Consider the following 16,204-nt stretch of genomic DNA (forward strand, 5'->3'; position numbering starts at 1 on the left):
ATTTCTTATGAGTTTCCATTTGCAAAACCTTATTCGTTCCCTTAGACCTATTTTGACTTGTTAGGTTAGGGCCCCTGGGGAGCAGCTTACTGGAGGTGGCTCTTGGGAGCAACACCTCTAAAGGAAAAGAGATGCAGAATGCAACAGCAGCCTCAGAAATTCTATGGGGGCTGTGGAGGGGGTCTGGCCTTTCAGAATTGTCCTCTGTCTAAAGAAGGGGACCTGGTCCTGAGTCCCTGCCACAACCATTCATTGGATAATGGTTGATCCCATGAAGATGGATGGCCTTGGAGCCTTGGAGCTCCTTTAGCTGAGGGAGATTCCTTGAGAGAGACTCAAGCTTTGAGTCATCATCAAGCATGATGAACTCAAAATAAAGCCTAGATCTAAATGTAAAACCTAAAACTTTAAGACTGTAGGAAGAAAACAGGAGAAAATATTTGTGACCTCGGGCAAAGAATTTTTAGATAGCGAACGCATGAGCCATGAGAATACCAAGTGATAAATTAGACTTCATAAAAATTAATAACTCCTGCCCTTCTAAAGACACGTAAGATTAAGAGTAACCACAGGCTGGAGAAAATAGTTTCAAAACATATATCTGAAAAATTTCTTATCTCTAGAATACATCAAGAGCTCTAATCCAATAATAAGAAACAAAACAACTTAAACACAAACTAAAGATTTCAGTAGATCCTTCACCAAACAAGACATAAAGATGGCAAATAAGTACATGGAAAGGTACTCGACACCATTAGCTATTAAGGAAATGCAAATTAAAACCACACTGAGATACTACTACTACATTAGAAAGGCTAAGACTTAAAAGACTGACCCTACCAAGGTTGGAGAGAATGTGGGTCAACTAAAACTCTCACACACTGCTGGTGGAAATGTAAAATGATACTATCACTTTGGAAAAACTGTTTGACAGTTTTTAAGAAAGTTAAATTATCATATGATCCAATCACTTCACTCTTAGGTATTCACCCAAGAGAAAAGAAAGCATAGGTCCACACAAAGACTTGTTCGTGGATGTTTAAAGCAGCTTTATTTGTAAGAGTCAAACACTGGAAATAACCTAAATGTCAGTCAACAGGTAGAGGGATAGACAAACTGATGGGTTCAATACAGTGGGGTCCTATTCAATAAAAATGAATTACTGATACAGACTACAACATGGATGAATCTCAAAATAATTTTGCTAAGTAAAAGAAGCCAGTAAAAGGGGGTACATACTGTATGATATGTTAATATATCACTCATGCTTTAAACCAACATTTCAAGTGATTTAAAGGAAATCTTCCTATTTATTCTTATCACGAGACCAATATAGAACTGCATTAATATATCACATACTCCATTTATATAAAGCTCAAGGAAATGCAAAATTATAGACAGTGGCATAAGGCACAGTGCTTCCTTGAGAATGGTATATAGGCAGGTGTGGAGAAGTGGGTGGGAGGGATTAGAGAGGAGCCTGAGAAACTCCAGGGGGTGATGGGTAGTTTCATTCTCTTGACTGGTTTGTAGGTGTATGTCAAATTCAACTTGTACATTTCAAATTTGTCAAGTTCGCTTCAGTAAAAGACTAGAGAGAGAGAGAGAGAGAGAGAGAAAGAAAGAAAGAAAGAAAGAAAAGAAAGAAAGAAAAAGAAGCAAGCAAAGGAAGAGAGAAGGAAAAAAGAGAGGAAGAGAAAGAAGAGGAAAGAAAGAAATCCAAAACAAAAATTTTGACACATCATTTCTCACCTATTAAAGTGGGAAAAATAAATACCTAAATACTCCATTTTCTAGAACATCCACAAATGTTTATATTTAAATATGCATAGAGATGCAATTCTATATTGATCTTATTCTCAGAATAAATAGGAAGATTTCCTTTAAATAACTTGAAATGTTCATTGCAAACACACGTGATATATTAACAAATAATTTGAAAGTTTTCTCCGCAATGGGAAGGATTTTCTGAAAGCCATTTTAGAATATAAAAATTTAGAAATATCATAATGAGACCAAATACATGCTTCCTGCGAACATAATACTATATCATACCAAGTACTAAAAGAAAAACAGAATTTATACAGTTTGGCACAATTTAAGGCATTGCTTGCCTTTCCCCATTTATCAGATGCAAAATATTTCAGCTCCTTTAAGTTAGTTTTGGAAAGCTGACGTTCTTTGTAGTGTGCTATGAATTTGACCTCACCAATTACAAATAAAAAAGTGCTTTCATAGTTTCGGCACCTAGAATAACGATTCTTTAATGAAGTCATCGCTAAATTATGACTTGAAAGCCAAATGGTTTCTGAGGTTTTCTAATAAGCTTAGTTTTGCACAATGAGTGAAATACTTCATACATATTCTAGCATTAATGAATTCATACCCACACCGTCACTTGTGGATGTGCCCCTCCACATAACCACTGACATCATATGTTTTACATAATTCATTTCTGTGTGTCACAGTGGGTCAGGAATAGTTCAGAGGGAGAAATTCGGAGCCAGGTATCTGGCTCAGGTCAAGCCTCCTTTCAATATAATTTCTGTTTCCTAAACAGTTTCAAATGAGGTTATTTATATGCACTAGCTGTTCTCTGCCAGAAGATCTTAAAATGCAGCAAGGCAACAGTTTAAATAACATCCTAATCCTCCAATGGGCCCAAAAGAATAAGGTGCAGATAAACAGGGACAGCCTCGCACCTGAGATGTGGATCTAAAGAAAGTAACACTGCATTATCCCATAATGTTCCCGCTATCTGGTGAACACAGATTCATTGGTCATTCAACATCTGAAAACTTTCTCAACCTCCCCAGATCTCAATTTCTTAATTTCTCCAGTGTTAATCATAAGAAGAAAGGTATCAATATGATAGTGATGATTCTGAAAACCATGGCCATCTGGTGCTGTAGGAATCGGAGGGATAGCATCTGTCCATCACCTAATACCATGCCTGGGGCTCAGTCCATTTGTTCAGTCCAATGGACTCAGACAGTAATGACTGAGTGCTATTTTGGCAGCAGAGACTCTATCCTGGGGACACAGAGATGAATAAACAAAGGCCAGTTGATACTCTAAGGATGCAGTTTACCAGAAGAGTTCAAAAATTAAAGGCGCAGAGAACAGTGTAGTAAAGGCGAATAGGGAACCACCATTTTCAGATAGGTAGCACAGGTTTCATTGCGTTTGGGTGGTCAAGATATCTTCACAGAATTAAACAGGTTTCATCCTTCAATTTCCTTCTCTTCTGTTACAGCAAACTGCAGCTATTTTAAAAGAGGCTTCTGATGGGGTACCTGGCTAGCTCAGTCGGTTAAGCGTCCGGCTTCAGCTCAGGCCATGATCTCACAGTTTGTGAGTTCAAGCCCCGCATCTGGCTCTGTGCTGACAGCTCAGAGCCTGGTTCAGCCTGCTTCTGATTCTGTCTCCCTCTCTCTCTGCCCCTCCCCCACTCATGCTCTGTCTGTCTGTCTTTCTCTCTCAAAAATAAACATCAAAATAAATTTTAAAGAGGCATCTGAGATCTACTTGCAGTTTGGTTCCTCATGATACATAGCAGAATCAGTTCTGCTGAGTGACCGTCCAAGAGTTCCGAGATTCTAAAGGGATTGTCTGATGAGGAGACAGCCCTAACTGCGGATATCTTATGGCCTTGAGGTCCATAATTCTAACCTCGTTCAGCTGAATGTATTCTTTTAGAAATGTAAAAACACAGCAGAACACAGCAGAACCAACTACTTCCAACCCTGGGGATCCCAACTGTATTAAATGTAAATTGAAAGAAGTAAGATTCTGAACTCCAGGAAGCTAATTGGGAGCCCTGAACAGAAATCCTAAATGTGGTAATTGGCACCTTGTCCTTTTCAGTGTCATATGCAGCCAACTAGAGGGTTACCTCTAGGGTGCTAATTGATTAGCCTTGTTAGAGGGAAAGGCAGTAAACAGAGATTGGTGAGCTGAAGTCTCTCCAAAACTGCAATTTAACTGCTAACCCAAGGGTTCCAAGCAGAGAAAAAAATGTTTTTATACGGTGCCAGTGAGGGATACTTTCTCTATGGGCAACAGAATTATAAATAGTTCCAATATATACATTTAAAAACCTTCATTATTAGGCTTTTTTTTTTTTGCTAGCTGAAAACACACAATATAAGATTAAATAACAACTACACTCAGAAAGAAGATTTCTAATAAAGTTCATATTCTACCACTCTAGATTGGTCTCCCTTGAATTCTATTTCTTTAACAAAACCCCTCCTGCTGAAAATACTTATGGATTTGAGAGACAAGTTCAGTCTGTCGGGAGTCAGGTTAAATGAACGTGACTTAGAAAAGAGATGTTAAAAATAATATAAAAACGGAGGGACAAAACAGAAGAGACTCATAAATATGGAGAACAAACTGAGGGTTGCTGGAGGGGTTGTGGGAGGAGGGATGGGATGGGCTAAATGGGTAAGGGGCATTAAGGAATCTACTCCTGAAATCGTTGTTTCGCTATATGCTAACTAATTTGGACGTAAATTTTAAAAAATAAAAAATAAAATAAAAAAAAAAGAGATGTTAATGTTTTGGAACAAAAATAACTGCAGGAGTGAGATTCTGGATATACAGTTCACTAGATCATTTGTTCTTAGCTGGGGATGCTGAGATGGGATGGGAGTGGTAGAGTAGAACTGGTGAATCCGGAAAGAAATAGAGAAACCAAAGAGTGAGGTCCCTAGCCCATAGGGGAGCCCATTTGACTGCTGTCATTACCGAATAACTCTATTTCCATTTACTTGTGTGACTTCACCCACCATTTCATATCCCAAACGTCTTATTTGAGGTAGACTATTAAAGTTCATCATCCTCATTTCATGGATGAAAAATAAGATCCTGAGAACTTGGTCATTATGACTGGGTTCTTGTCTGGGTTTCAGGATTGTTCTAGAAACATCTATGGTAGAGTCTAGGGGATCCCCTTACTAAAACTGAATCAGGAGTACACAGATAGTTTATTTTTTCTTTAGGGGAAATCGTCAAATTAACACAAAAGTGGAGGACTAATGTAATGAACTCCCATGTCCCCATCACCCAACCGCAACATTTCTCAACAGCCTGTAATTTGGCTACCCGAGGCTTGGGCAGGTACTAACTGAGGCTCAGGTAAAAAGGACCTGACTATCCCAGGGTGTAACAGAGCTCACAGAAGAGACAGGACCTCAAGGGTCAGAGCTAGGTCTGTCATTTGCTGATTTGTAAGGGTGTGAATTAGAAATATCTGGAAAAGACTGTGATTTAACCCTTAGCCTAAATAAACCAAATAATGTGATTTACCCAATCTGTACCTTTTTTGAATACCAGAATTTCCTCCTGTATAAGCGAATACTTTGAGGTAACCACGATGTTCATGATATTGGGGGGCCACACCATTGCTCACCTAACTTCCCTACTGCCCAGTAATATCACTTAGCTGGCACTCTACCCACTTTGCCTCATTCTACAAGATAAAGAACACTCCATGTTTTGTTTTTAAGATCTTTACTAATGAAATGTGAAAACAAAACTATGTCAGGAAAATCTCAACATTCATTAGGGAAGTTAAAGTTTTGTTAACTGTAATGCTTAAAACAAAGAAACAAGAAAGAATTTCTGCAAACTTCATTTCTTACCAGTGTCCTGTGTCTTTGTTGTGTATTTGACTCTGAACTTGCAGATGTGGTGCTGAAATAAAATAAGAGTTTAGAATTCCAAAATTTTATTTCAGAAGTGCACACAGTTGTACACACACATACACACCCCACATCAAATAGATCCCTACACTGTGACATTGAAGATAATTGTTCTAAAGTATTTCCTCCAAATGTCAATTTCTGAACATTTCTAAAGGAAATCAAAACTATGGAATGTAAACTTCACTCAAAGAAGATAAAATAGCCTTTAAAGGTTCTCTTGAGAATAAGCAGTCTGAACAGTACAGTCTGTTCTGAAAACCTGCAAAATCTCTTCTTTCAACTAAAAAAAGAAAAAGAAAAAGTGGAAGAAAGCGTACCGTCCTGTGGAAACAGCAGACTTGGGGAATTCTTTGTCTCCTACACTGTTCCTCAATCAATCTCTCTTTCTGGGATCATTTCCAGAAGTTTACAAACATGCTGTTATTTATTGCATCTTGAGGTCTCTTAACCCTTTTCTTTCTGCTTGATTACTCTGACCCCCTTTATAACGAAGCTATAGCCTCATTGTCTGTAATTCCTTCCCTCCTTGCAGCTCCATTCACATTCTCCTAAGTACCACCCATATAAATTGCACTTAGTTCATCAGCGATCTCCACATCGCTGTTACTGCTATGATCATTTGTCACATTTCACATTACATGACAGCTTTTGACATGATTCATCACTTCCTCCTTGACATGCTCTTTTCACTTGGCTTCCTAAGGTCCCAGGTTTTCTTCCTGTCCCACTTGCTGCTCCTTCTCAGTTTGCTTCAATGGTTCTTTGTCTCTCTCTGAGCTCTCACTTTTGGCATGCTCCCAGGCTTCCTCTCTCCTCTACCCATATCTGCTCCATTGTCGATGTCACCCATCCTCATGGCTTTAAGTTCATCAATATGCCGATCACTGCCAAGGACACATTTCCACACTTCTCCCTCGAATTCCAGATTCATTCGTGCAATTGCCTTCTTGACATCTCCACTGGATGCCTAATAGATATCTCAAGTTTCAACATTTTCTAACCTACCTCCTAATTCTTACCCCCAATCTTCTGCTCACACTCTTCCCCATCTTAGTTGATGATGACAATATCCTTCCACTTGCTCAGGCTGACACCTTGACTCTCTTTCTGTGTCAGATCCCATAAGCAATTTTAACAGCACACTCTTGGCTCTACAATCAAACTATATCCAGTATCCGACCAACTCTTACCATCTTCTCTTAACACCCTAGTTCAAGCCTCAAGCTACTGTCAGCTCTTGCCTGGATTATTGCATGAACCTCCAAGATGGTACTGTCTACATTCTATTTTCAGTACACCTACAATAACGAACATCATTTCACTCCTCTGCTCAAAGTACGGGATCTCATTTCACTCAGAATAAAAGCCAAAACCTGTACAATGGCGTATGAGGCCCTACAGGTCTCACCAAACCACCCTTCCCATGTACTGTAGGACTTCCTACTCCCTCCTTCCCCTTCCCATACAAGTCCACCTTTGCCTCTCTGAATTCATCTGATACTCTCCTCAGTCAGTCATGCTGGCTTCCTTGCTGTTCCTCAACCTTCTCATCTAGGCTCCCATTTCAAGTCCTTCTGCCAGGAACACGTACTCCATACTTGCCTGCTTGGCTCTTTTCCACTCCCTTCTTGTCTTTGTGCAAATATGCTTTCTCGCTGAGGCCTCCCATATGTGCCTCCTTTAAAATTGACCTCTCCACCTTCTCTCCATCCTCATCACCTTGTTTAATTTTTCTTTGCTGTACTTACCACCTTCTAGCATCCTGTGGAACTTGTTTGTTTATTATATTTATTGTGCCTCCTCCCACTTGAAAGTACAGTTCTTGAAGATAGAGAATTTTTTTCTAGTTTGTTACCCTTTCTCTAGCATCTTGAAGAAGACTAGAATGGTCCATAAATATTTATTTATGAGTGAATGAATCCATGGATTATTTAGTAAATATCTAATCTTAATAAGTCTTGTTCTTCTGCTGTCAACCAATAAGCCTTACTCTAAAATCCTAGGGTACTTTTATTATTTTCTGTCCTACTATCTCCCTCGCGAATGTGTTAAATTTTTCCATGTTATTGTGCACGTCTCTCACTTTTCAAAACCATATAAAACCATTTAAAATGTTCGCAAAGTAATCAGTGACAATTGAGCAAAGTTAATTAGATTCCCACTCAGTGGAAGGACACACTGGGGTTTTGAGAGATGTAATTGCTCTTCTCACATCATATCAAATCAGCAAAAACCAGTATTTTGGTGCTTTGTACTTGACAGTATCTCTTTATCACGAAATGGAAAACAAAGTTTTGCCATCATATTGCCGGGCAAACCAACAAGTAGTTTTGAAGGACCTTAATAAACTGCCCCCTCTTACCATCTAATTTTATCATCTATCAGTGGATCTTGCAAAAATGCCACTTTCATCAAACTGTACTCCTCAATACTTCCAGAATATATGTTTATCCTTTTCGTTGGTTGTTTCCTCAGACAAGAATGCTCTTACTCTCTTCTCTGTTTGTGAAAATCTTACCTATTCTTCATTCCATGACTCAAATTCTGGCTCTTCCTGACGCTTCTTTGATCCTACCAATCAAAACTGTTTCTTGCCCCTGTGTCCACAAGCAGTATTTGGATATCTGTCTCTTCAAACCCTGATGCCATTTAATCATGTAAATGATTATTTGTCTACCTATGTTTTTGTACATCTCAGTGACATCTCCTAGAGGACAAGGAATATCCTTGTTTATTTTTCATTCACCCAATGATATACCAAGCAAGAAATTAATAGTTGGTCACTGAATGAAGCCAAAAAAATAAAAACGAAAACAAAAACAAACAAACAAACAAACAAACAAAACATTGTGGGTACAGTACCCTTAAGTGCATCTTCAGATGTACAACAAATGTTCAACTGAAACCACCTTCTTTTAATAATGCCTGAAGCAAAACTACTGATTTAAAAGTGAAGGAGCTTTGGCTGCCTGACAATAATATTTAAAGGTCATGAGTCATGGCCTCAGAGTAACCATAGCTACTCGGCATACACAGCACAAGTCATGTTTATAACATAATTCAGGAGAAAAAAGCTTTAGAAAGCCTATTAGCCTTGAGAGAAAACAAATTAGAATTAACAAATGTATTTATGAAGCTTGTTTTTATTGCACTGGTTTTGTTTTACTTCAGGGTTCATGGAAAAACTGAGAAAATTCTTTAAATTTCTATCAGCAGGGAGTATTAATATGACATTTCGGCTTTACAGTAATTTTTTTTCTTAGTAATTGATAAGAAGTTAAGTATTTCCTTCCTTTAAGTGAAATATCTATCTGTTGTCCAAACTTCGTACACTGTTTGTTTGTTTGTGTTGGAGTAGTGATCAGTTACCACTTCGTCCGTGTGATGAACAGATGTTGATAAAACTGGTTTGGAAACAGCTATTGAGCAGCTGAATCTTATGGGGAAGAATTTCCTGGGAAAATGCCTTTTTTTAGTCCCTGGGTTAATTGCATCCAAGGCCTAACCTTCTTTTCTCAGACAAGCAGAGGAGCAAATTCCCATTTGATGTCTATAAACTATAGACAGGATTTCCCCCAAGGGCCTGAGAAGAAGAGGGGAGAGAGAAGTAGGGCAGACGACCAGGCACATGTGACCATTTTGCTCCTGCTTAGAAGTGAAGAAGCTGGACTGAACCCATCTAAGGGTTAACCAAGGTAGCATGTCCTCAGCTGTGTCCTACATCAAAGCCCTGCTCTCTACTTGCACAGAACACTCAGTTCCATATACCAGGAGAACAAAAACACCAATGATAATTTGCAGTGAGAGCAAAGTCCTGCTTTTCACTTGGTTTCCCTGCTGGTTGTACACTTGGCTGTTCATTTCAAAGTTGTTAATCACAGGGCATTTTCTCTTCAGTTGGTAACATTATGTTCACCTCTCCTATTGTCAGCACATTGACATATTATCTCTTTAGGTGCTGTGTTCAGGGAAATTAAAAGAACATAGGTGTTTGATAAATTTCATTTTCTTTAGCAGACAAAAGACTCCCTCCTCCCAAAGATTGTTCATCTTTTGAAGGTCACAGAACTTCTGCACCTAGAAAAAACATTTCACATAAAGTTTGGGGGGATTTGTGAATATCCCACAGCATCTGTGGTCCATAGACCCAAGGTTAAAAACAAATAAAAACAAGACCCACACCTTTCATGCAATAAAAATACGTTTTAAAGCCTAAGCAGTACTACAGTTACGTGTGTACATATCACAAGACACCATCCTCCACAGTCCACCTCTTTCTACAGAGGAGGCGTGGTCATCTCCTATGCTAGGCTTAAAAGAAAATGCTAATTGACAAGGTATTTCTATATTTGAAGGGAAAATGAGTAATGTCCCAACATGCAGATTTTCCAGTGATTAACTGTAGATCAGTTATAAAAGTAAATTTTACTTCCATATGTGTAGCCAGAGTTGGTTTGGGTTTTTATTTGAGGAGCCTTGGAATGACCTAGCTTCTTTTGTGGATATCTCCTGGCAAGGGAGCAGTGAAGGTGACATTTCATTACAGTGGTTCTCAGCCTTCCCCTTCAATGCCAATAAAATGGTTGGGGTGAGTATGTGATTCTGAGAAGAGCAAGTAAGGGACATTTTATTCATTCAACAAATATTTATTGAACACCTATTGTGTGTCAGACCCTGCCCTATGAAAGCACCGCTCAAAGAAAGGGGTCATTTCCCTGGAACAGGTGAAAAGACTGTTTGATATTTTTCCTCAGGCTTTAAAGAAAGGTTTCCTTTGAAGCACTTAGTAAAGTCCACTCTATCTAGAAATTTCCAAGAATTCTTTGGGACAGAAGGAGCTGAGAACTCACCTGCTTCTCCCTGGGGTTTCATACCCTGGGGCCACAGATTTCTTGCTGTAACATTCTCCCATCTCGTCAGGGCCACTGGGATACCCTGTCCATGGGACAGACATCAACTATCTCCATGCCTTAGTTTCAGAATCCCTGTTACTGCTCTACTGTTTCCTGTTGCTAGGCAACCACAATGGCTGCGGGAAGAACAGTTAACTTCCCAAAGGGAAAAAAAAAAAAAAAAACTCAATTACAAAGCCACAGTAACCCCTCACAACATTTCACAAATCAGATCCAGGCATGAGTATTCATGAGGAATCACCACATATTCATCATTTCTGGAAAACGCATTCAAAGTGGGCCAGAAGCAGTGGTTTTGTGCTCAAGCCATGGCCTGTTTGCATCTAGAATCAGTGCTGACGGTCACACTGCTTGTCTAAGAGGGGTGCATGCACAGAAACGGATGGGTTTACAGTCTAGCAGTAGTTTGGCACAGACTACCCCCAGCTTGTGATGATATTCTTTACCTGGGACCCATAGACCCCAGACAGAAGATCCCACCTGGCCACATCCTAACTAAGGCTTCTTTCCTGATGCAGGATTGCAGAGGTGGTAAATTGCGCCTGCTTAGTTGGCATTCTGCTCACTGTCATAGCTCATCTGCACCACTGCTCCTTCTTTCCTTTGCTCGTCTAAAGGCAAGAGCCATTTTCTCCCAGACAGTTGTCACATCTCTCCCTGGATGTGTTTGTGGACCCTGGTTAGCCCGTATTCTTACTTAACTCCTCTTACTGCTCTGGCAGGAAGTACATGTAGGACTTCGGCAGTCTAATGATCAGAATCACTCCGGGGTTTGGATCCCTTATGTCCTAGGCTTACCCAAACCTCATCACACAGCCCATCTCAAAATAACAGACTGCAGTTTGTCCAATCACAGAATTTGTTTCTAGAGATAGAGCAAATTAGATCAAGTAACTGCAATAGTAGTGAAGATAGTTGGACTTAACTAGATAAAAAGTGTAACTATGAGCAAAATTATAAACTATGGAGCTATGGGTGCTCTGGGTGGAAAAATCACCACTAACTAGGTAGGTGTGGAAATACAAAGATTGGGTATTGGCTTTGTATGCAGTGTATAGCCTCTGTGGAATATAGAAAAATCTTACCTTTCTCTTTACACCTTGGGGTTTTTATTTACAGAGGACTTACTTGAGTTGTTTCTGTCATCCCTTCCAACTCTAATATCCTGTTATGTTCCCTTAGCCTATCTTATTAAAAAAAAAACCACGAGGTGGATTATATTTAAGTGCACTTTAGAGGAATGTGCAGATGTTCAACATGTAGTTGGTTCATACCAATTTATGAAAAGAAGGTCATCTCAGTAATGGCTGGTGAAAGGCAGTGTAAGCACTAATTATTTATAATGGTTATTAATCTTATCTTACATCTCACTGATCAAAAAGAGAGGTGGGGAGATACGGCTGGTACAAAAACAGTCTTTCGAAAAGTCCTTGAAAAACAAAGTGACTTTTCCACTGTTAATCCTCCGTAAATGAATATTATCAGAGAAGGATTTCTGAAGGAGGTGGTGAAGAACTTAGCAGGTTTATTGAAGACATATCGGTCTGCAGAATTCTTGTGAACAAGCTAAATATCAACAACAACAAAATGATCCTGGTTTTTATGATTAAGTTAAGGAAAAGTCCCTATGTGTGAAAGTCCTTGAAATGGTCTCATTTTTAAAAGCTGGACTAAATTTTAAGAAAAACCATGATTTGCCCTCTAGTTTCAAGGAAAAAAAGGAGCGTTTTCACAAAACTTCTAGAAATGTATATAAATCATTCGCGCTCCCACCAGCAACAATATTTTAAACTAAAAAAAACTAGAAGCTCCTCAGGGCTCTTAAAGACTACTACAGACCTTTTTAAAAGTCACTTTGTGATCCGTCAAAAATGCATCTTTCCCTAGAATCAGAAATCATATATACGCATACAACAAGAAGGCATCTTAATGCTTATACATACTTTATGTGTTCTTGTGCTACCGCTTATCAGGAAGCCTTCTACAGCTTTGATGAGTAAATGCCAGTAAGACCAAAAAGGAGGGCAGAAGAGGAAACATAGCAATGAGGAAAGAGCTCGAACAGATAGTGATACAGAAGTGGTGCAGCTGTAGAGCGGAAAGAAAGCCACCATGGAGGTCTTTACAGTCCCTGCTGGGGATATAGCCCTTTGGCCTTCATCAGTCCACTCACTTTTAACTGTTTATTCACTTGTTTGCCACATATTTTTTTTTGAAAACCCATTGTCTGCTAGGAATGGTGCTAGGCATAAATGAAACTGATACTGTCCATGTTCTCATGGAGCTGATCATTCTATCAAGGTTATGGTTCTAGTAGGCATGAATGTCCTATTGGGAAAAGAGTAAAGGAAGCAGATCTTAGATTTCCAAAGGGTTCTTCTGACTGAACAGATCCCAGGCATCCAAGTGAATAAACAAAGGAAAGCAAACAGAAATACCTCATCGTTATTACTCTTCCAGTGATACAATCCTGTGGAGATAAACGACCGCTTTCACAGAGCTGACCCAGGGAGGTTCACTAAGCTTTCACCTTGGGTGTTGGACTCAAGGTGACTGTGCTGATGTCTGAGAGTCTGGGTGTGTCTTTGTTAGGAGAGGACAAGGGGAGAGGGAGAAGATGAGACAGAAACCAAAGGAACATCACAGAAACAAGTACACATCAATCCATGAACCAGAACAACCAAAGCATCTTTCTACTGATTGCAAAGGCTTTCCTTTGTTTCTCTCAAGAATTATCCAGCTCTCTTGTCATTGTTTTTTGTGACCTCTTCACTGTTTGCTGATTGCTTGACACAGTGGGTCTAATTATCTCTAGGCGTCCAACCTGTTTTAATGGAGGGGAAAGTTTATCTGTGTGAACGGAAAGACTCACCTACCAGTTGGTCCTAAAGTCTTTCCTCAGGAAACACAGGAATAAATTTGAAAGCTGTTCAATGGTGAGTAGGAGTGTAAACTTTTCATTTATGGCTTTTTTTTTTTTATGGCAGGAAGTAAACATTCCTTTTTCTTCCTTACAGTTAGGTACTGCAGTAAGCATTTGTCATTTGGGGATCCCAAATAGTGTCAGGTTTCCCTGTGGAATTGCGTTTCTCCTCTCACATTCAGTTGTAAAAAGACAGTAAATTCAGGCAATCAGCCCCCAGTATAGAACCCAAGACAAGGCAGGCCCTGTCCAGGCAAAGGGTCTGCAATTGGCTCTTTGGCAACTTGGTCCTGAGACTTTGAATCTCAAACAGGTGATACCAGAATGAAAGAAACCACTGAATTTCTAGTTATCCATTTACTTATTTATCCCACAAAGATGTCCTGAGAGTATGCTCTGTGACAGGCATTTTTCTAGATGCTGGTGATACAGTACTAAGAAAGACAAAGTTGCTGTTCTTCTTAGTTTCGTATTTCAGTTGGTGAAGGTAACCAAACAAATGAAGAAGATATTTCAGATAGGGACAAGCAGTGTAGAGAAGATAAAACAAGAAAATATGACCAAGAGCAGGAAGTAATGTAAGAATGAGATAGAAAGGAGGAAAAGGAACCAGCCTAGGGATACTTGCAGGGTAGAGTGTTCTAGCCAATGGTTTAGTCCCATCATCATAGAAATTTACTAAGTAGTAACATTAAAAAATAAGAAAACCTCTCTTGATCTAATATCTTTCTGTTCTTCCCTTCATAGAAAAATTCATCAAAAACAGTCACTTATTTTTCTATCCCTTTCTAATGTCCTCCAACCAAAGGTTCATAGTCTCCGCTGAAATGACTTTCATTCAGGTCACCACCCACCTCCATCTTGTCACCTCCCTTAAGTAGCTACATTCTGACTTGGATTGTCCTTACTATGAGTCCTGCTTCCTAGTGTCTGGAATGGCCCTTTATTGCTACCCATTCCTAACCCTAACTGCAGCCTCGGCTGATTTCATGAGCCCTAGTAAAACACCAATTAATTCCCTTTTTCTTTTCTTAGCCAGAATTGGCTTCTATTGCTTCCAACCAATAAAAACCTAATCTTTGCATTTACATTTTTCTTTTCTTTTCTTTTTTTTTTTGGATTTTTACCTAGGAAACCCAATTGTTTAACTTACAGCACAATCCTCATTTATTCTTTTGCTTACATTCATTGCTTTCCTTACAATCCTTCATGTTTTTCTCATGCTTTGCTATTTTAGGCTCTGTAGAATCCATGGCCTTTGTGTCTGTATTAAAATTTCTTAGAGATTTGTTAGCACTAAAAGTAAATATAATGTATCCAAACATTATATTTTCTTTAGTTAATAATTTTCTTATACTTCCCATAAGAAATTTAGTCACGAGTCAGTAAAAGCAAACAAGGTGACAGTAGGGAAACCTAAGAAGGCTTGTATCAGAAAAGCCATCTTCATCAGGATTTTCTCCTGGCTCACAGTCAAATGGATAGCCATGTTTTGGTGGATATTGTACTCTGAAGGATACTTTCAGCTACATGTACCGGAAGAGGGAACTCATAGGAGTTAACTCATAAGGGAATTTGCACACTCATGTGACTAGAAAGTCCAGAGGTTAAATGTTCTTCAAGATCAATCAGTGATGTCATCAGCACACAGTATGTTTCCATCTCACCAGTCTTTTATTAACTGCCTTGGCCTCTTCTGAGGGCTTGTTTTCTTCTTGGGCAGAGAATGGCCTCCAGTAGTGACTGGGACTTGAGGTGACTTTGTGTCCACTGCTGAGGTGACAAAAGTCCAATGTTTTGTTCTCACTGGGAAATTTGAAATAGCTGGATCACTATGGCTGGGGAAATGTTTGGGGGTTTTGTTTGTTTTCCCCAGGTGCCACTGGGAAAATATTGATTAGCTTAAATACAAACTCTATGTTCTCCCCCAAACCAAGCACTGTCGCGGTGGGAAAAAGATCTCTTAGAACCCATCCTTAGAACTGGGAGTAGGATCAGTGCCTTTCAGATTCCATGAGTACTACATAGTAGGGAAGTGTGGTAGATTTTTGAGGACCTCTAACACTACTCAATGCAGGTGTACCTTTGCCTATAATTGGTATATAATTCAGATATGTATTTCTTATTTTATGATGGATTAATAATAATCACATCTTACTAATATAGGGTATTTCCATATAAGTGCTTTTTCACATATTGTTTTTCATATGATCTAGACTAGGAAAATATTCAGCAAGATTGATTTACTATTATAACACTTAAGATCATTATTTCTGTATAGTTTTACTATTTCTTGGTAAAGTATATACCAGCAAGGGAAACAAAATGTTAAAGAAAAGGTAAGGAAAATACTTAAAACTCTGATATGAAATATAATTGGAGAATCACAGTCTTAAAACTATGAAGTTTAGCAGCAATCACCTACTGGTGATTTATATATAATTTATATATATATTAACTGGTGATTTATATATAATGTACATATATATAATTTTTATATATAATTTATATATAATTATATACAAACTGGTGGTTTACATATAATTTATTTTTAGAATATATTTATATTTAAAATACTTTGTACTCACTAATCTAAGTACATTCACAGAATTACAAATCACCTTGTAGCTATGGCTTAGAAATTATTTTGAAATTTT

The 16,204-nt window shown here is 38.7% G+C and overlaps 1 protein-coding gene across 1 annotated transcript in view; it reads right to left on the reverse strand.

Annotated features, from left to right (window-relative positions):
* CCDC192 (coiled-coil domain containing 192) overlaps window positions 1-10,678 on the reverse strand; it is a 219,107-nt gene extending 208,429 nt beyond the window's left edge. Inside the window, 3 exon segments of the mRNA XM_086705004.1 lie at window positions 5,649-5,700; window positions 10,562-10,641; window positions 10,643-10,678. Of these exon segments, the coding sequence (XP_086561130.1) occupies window positions 5,649-5,700; window positions 10,562-10,641; window positions 10,643-10,678 (168 nt within the window).
* Window positions 10,679-16,204: the final 5,526 nt, after the last annotated feature.

Source organism: Puma concolor, chromosome A1 (genome assembly GCF_028749965.1).
Source record: "Puma concolor isolate L17-30 chromosome A1, mPumCon1.1.hap2, whole genome shotgun sequence".
In the NCBI taxonomy this organism is placed as follows: Eukaryota; Metazoa; Chordata; class Mammalia; order Carnivora; family Felidae; genus Puma; species Puma concolor.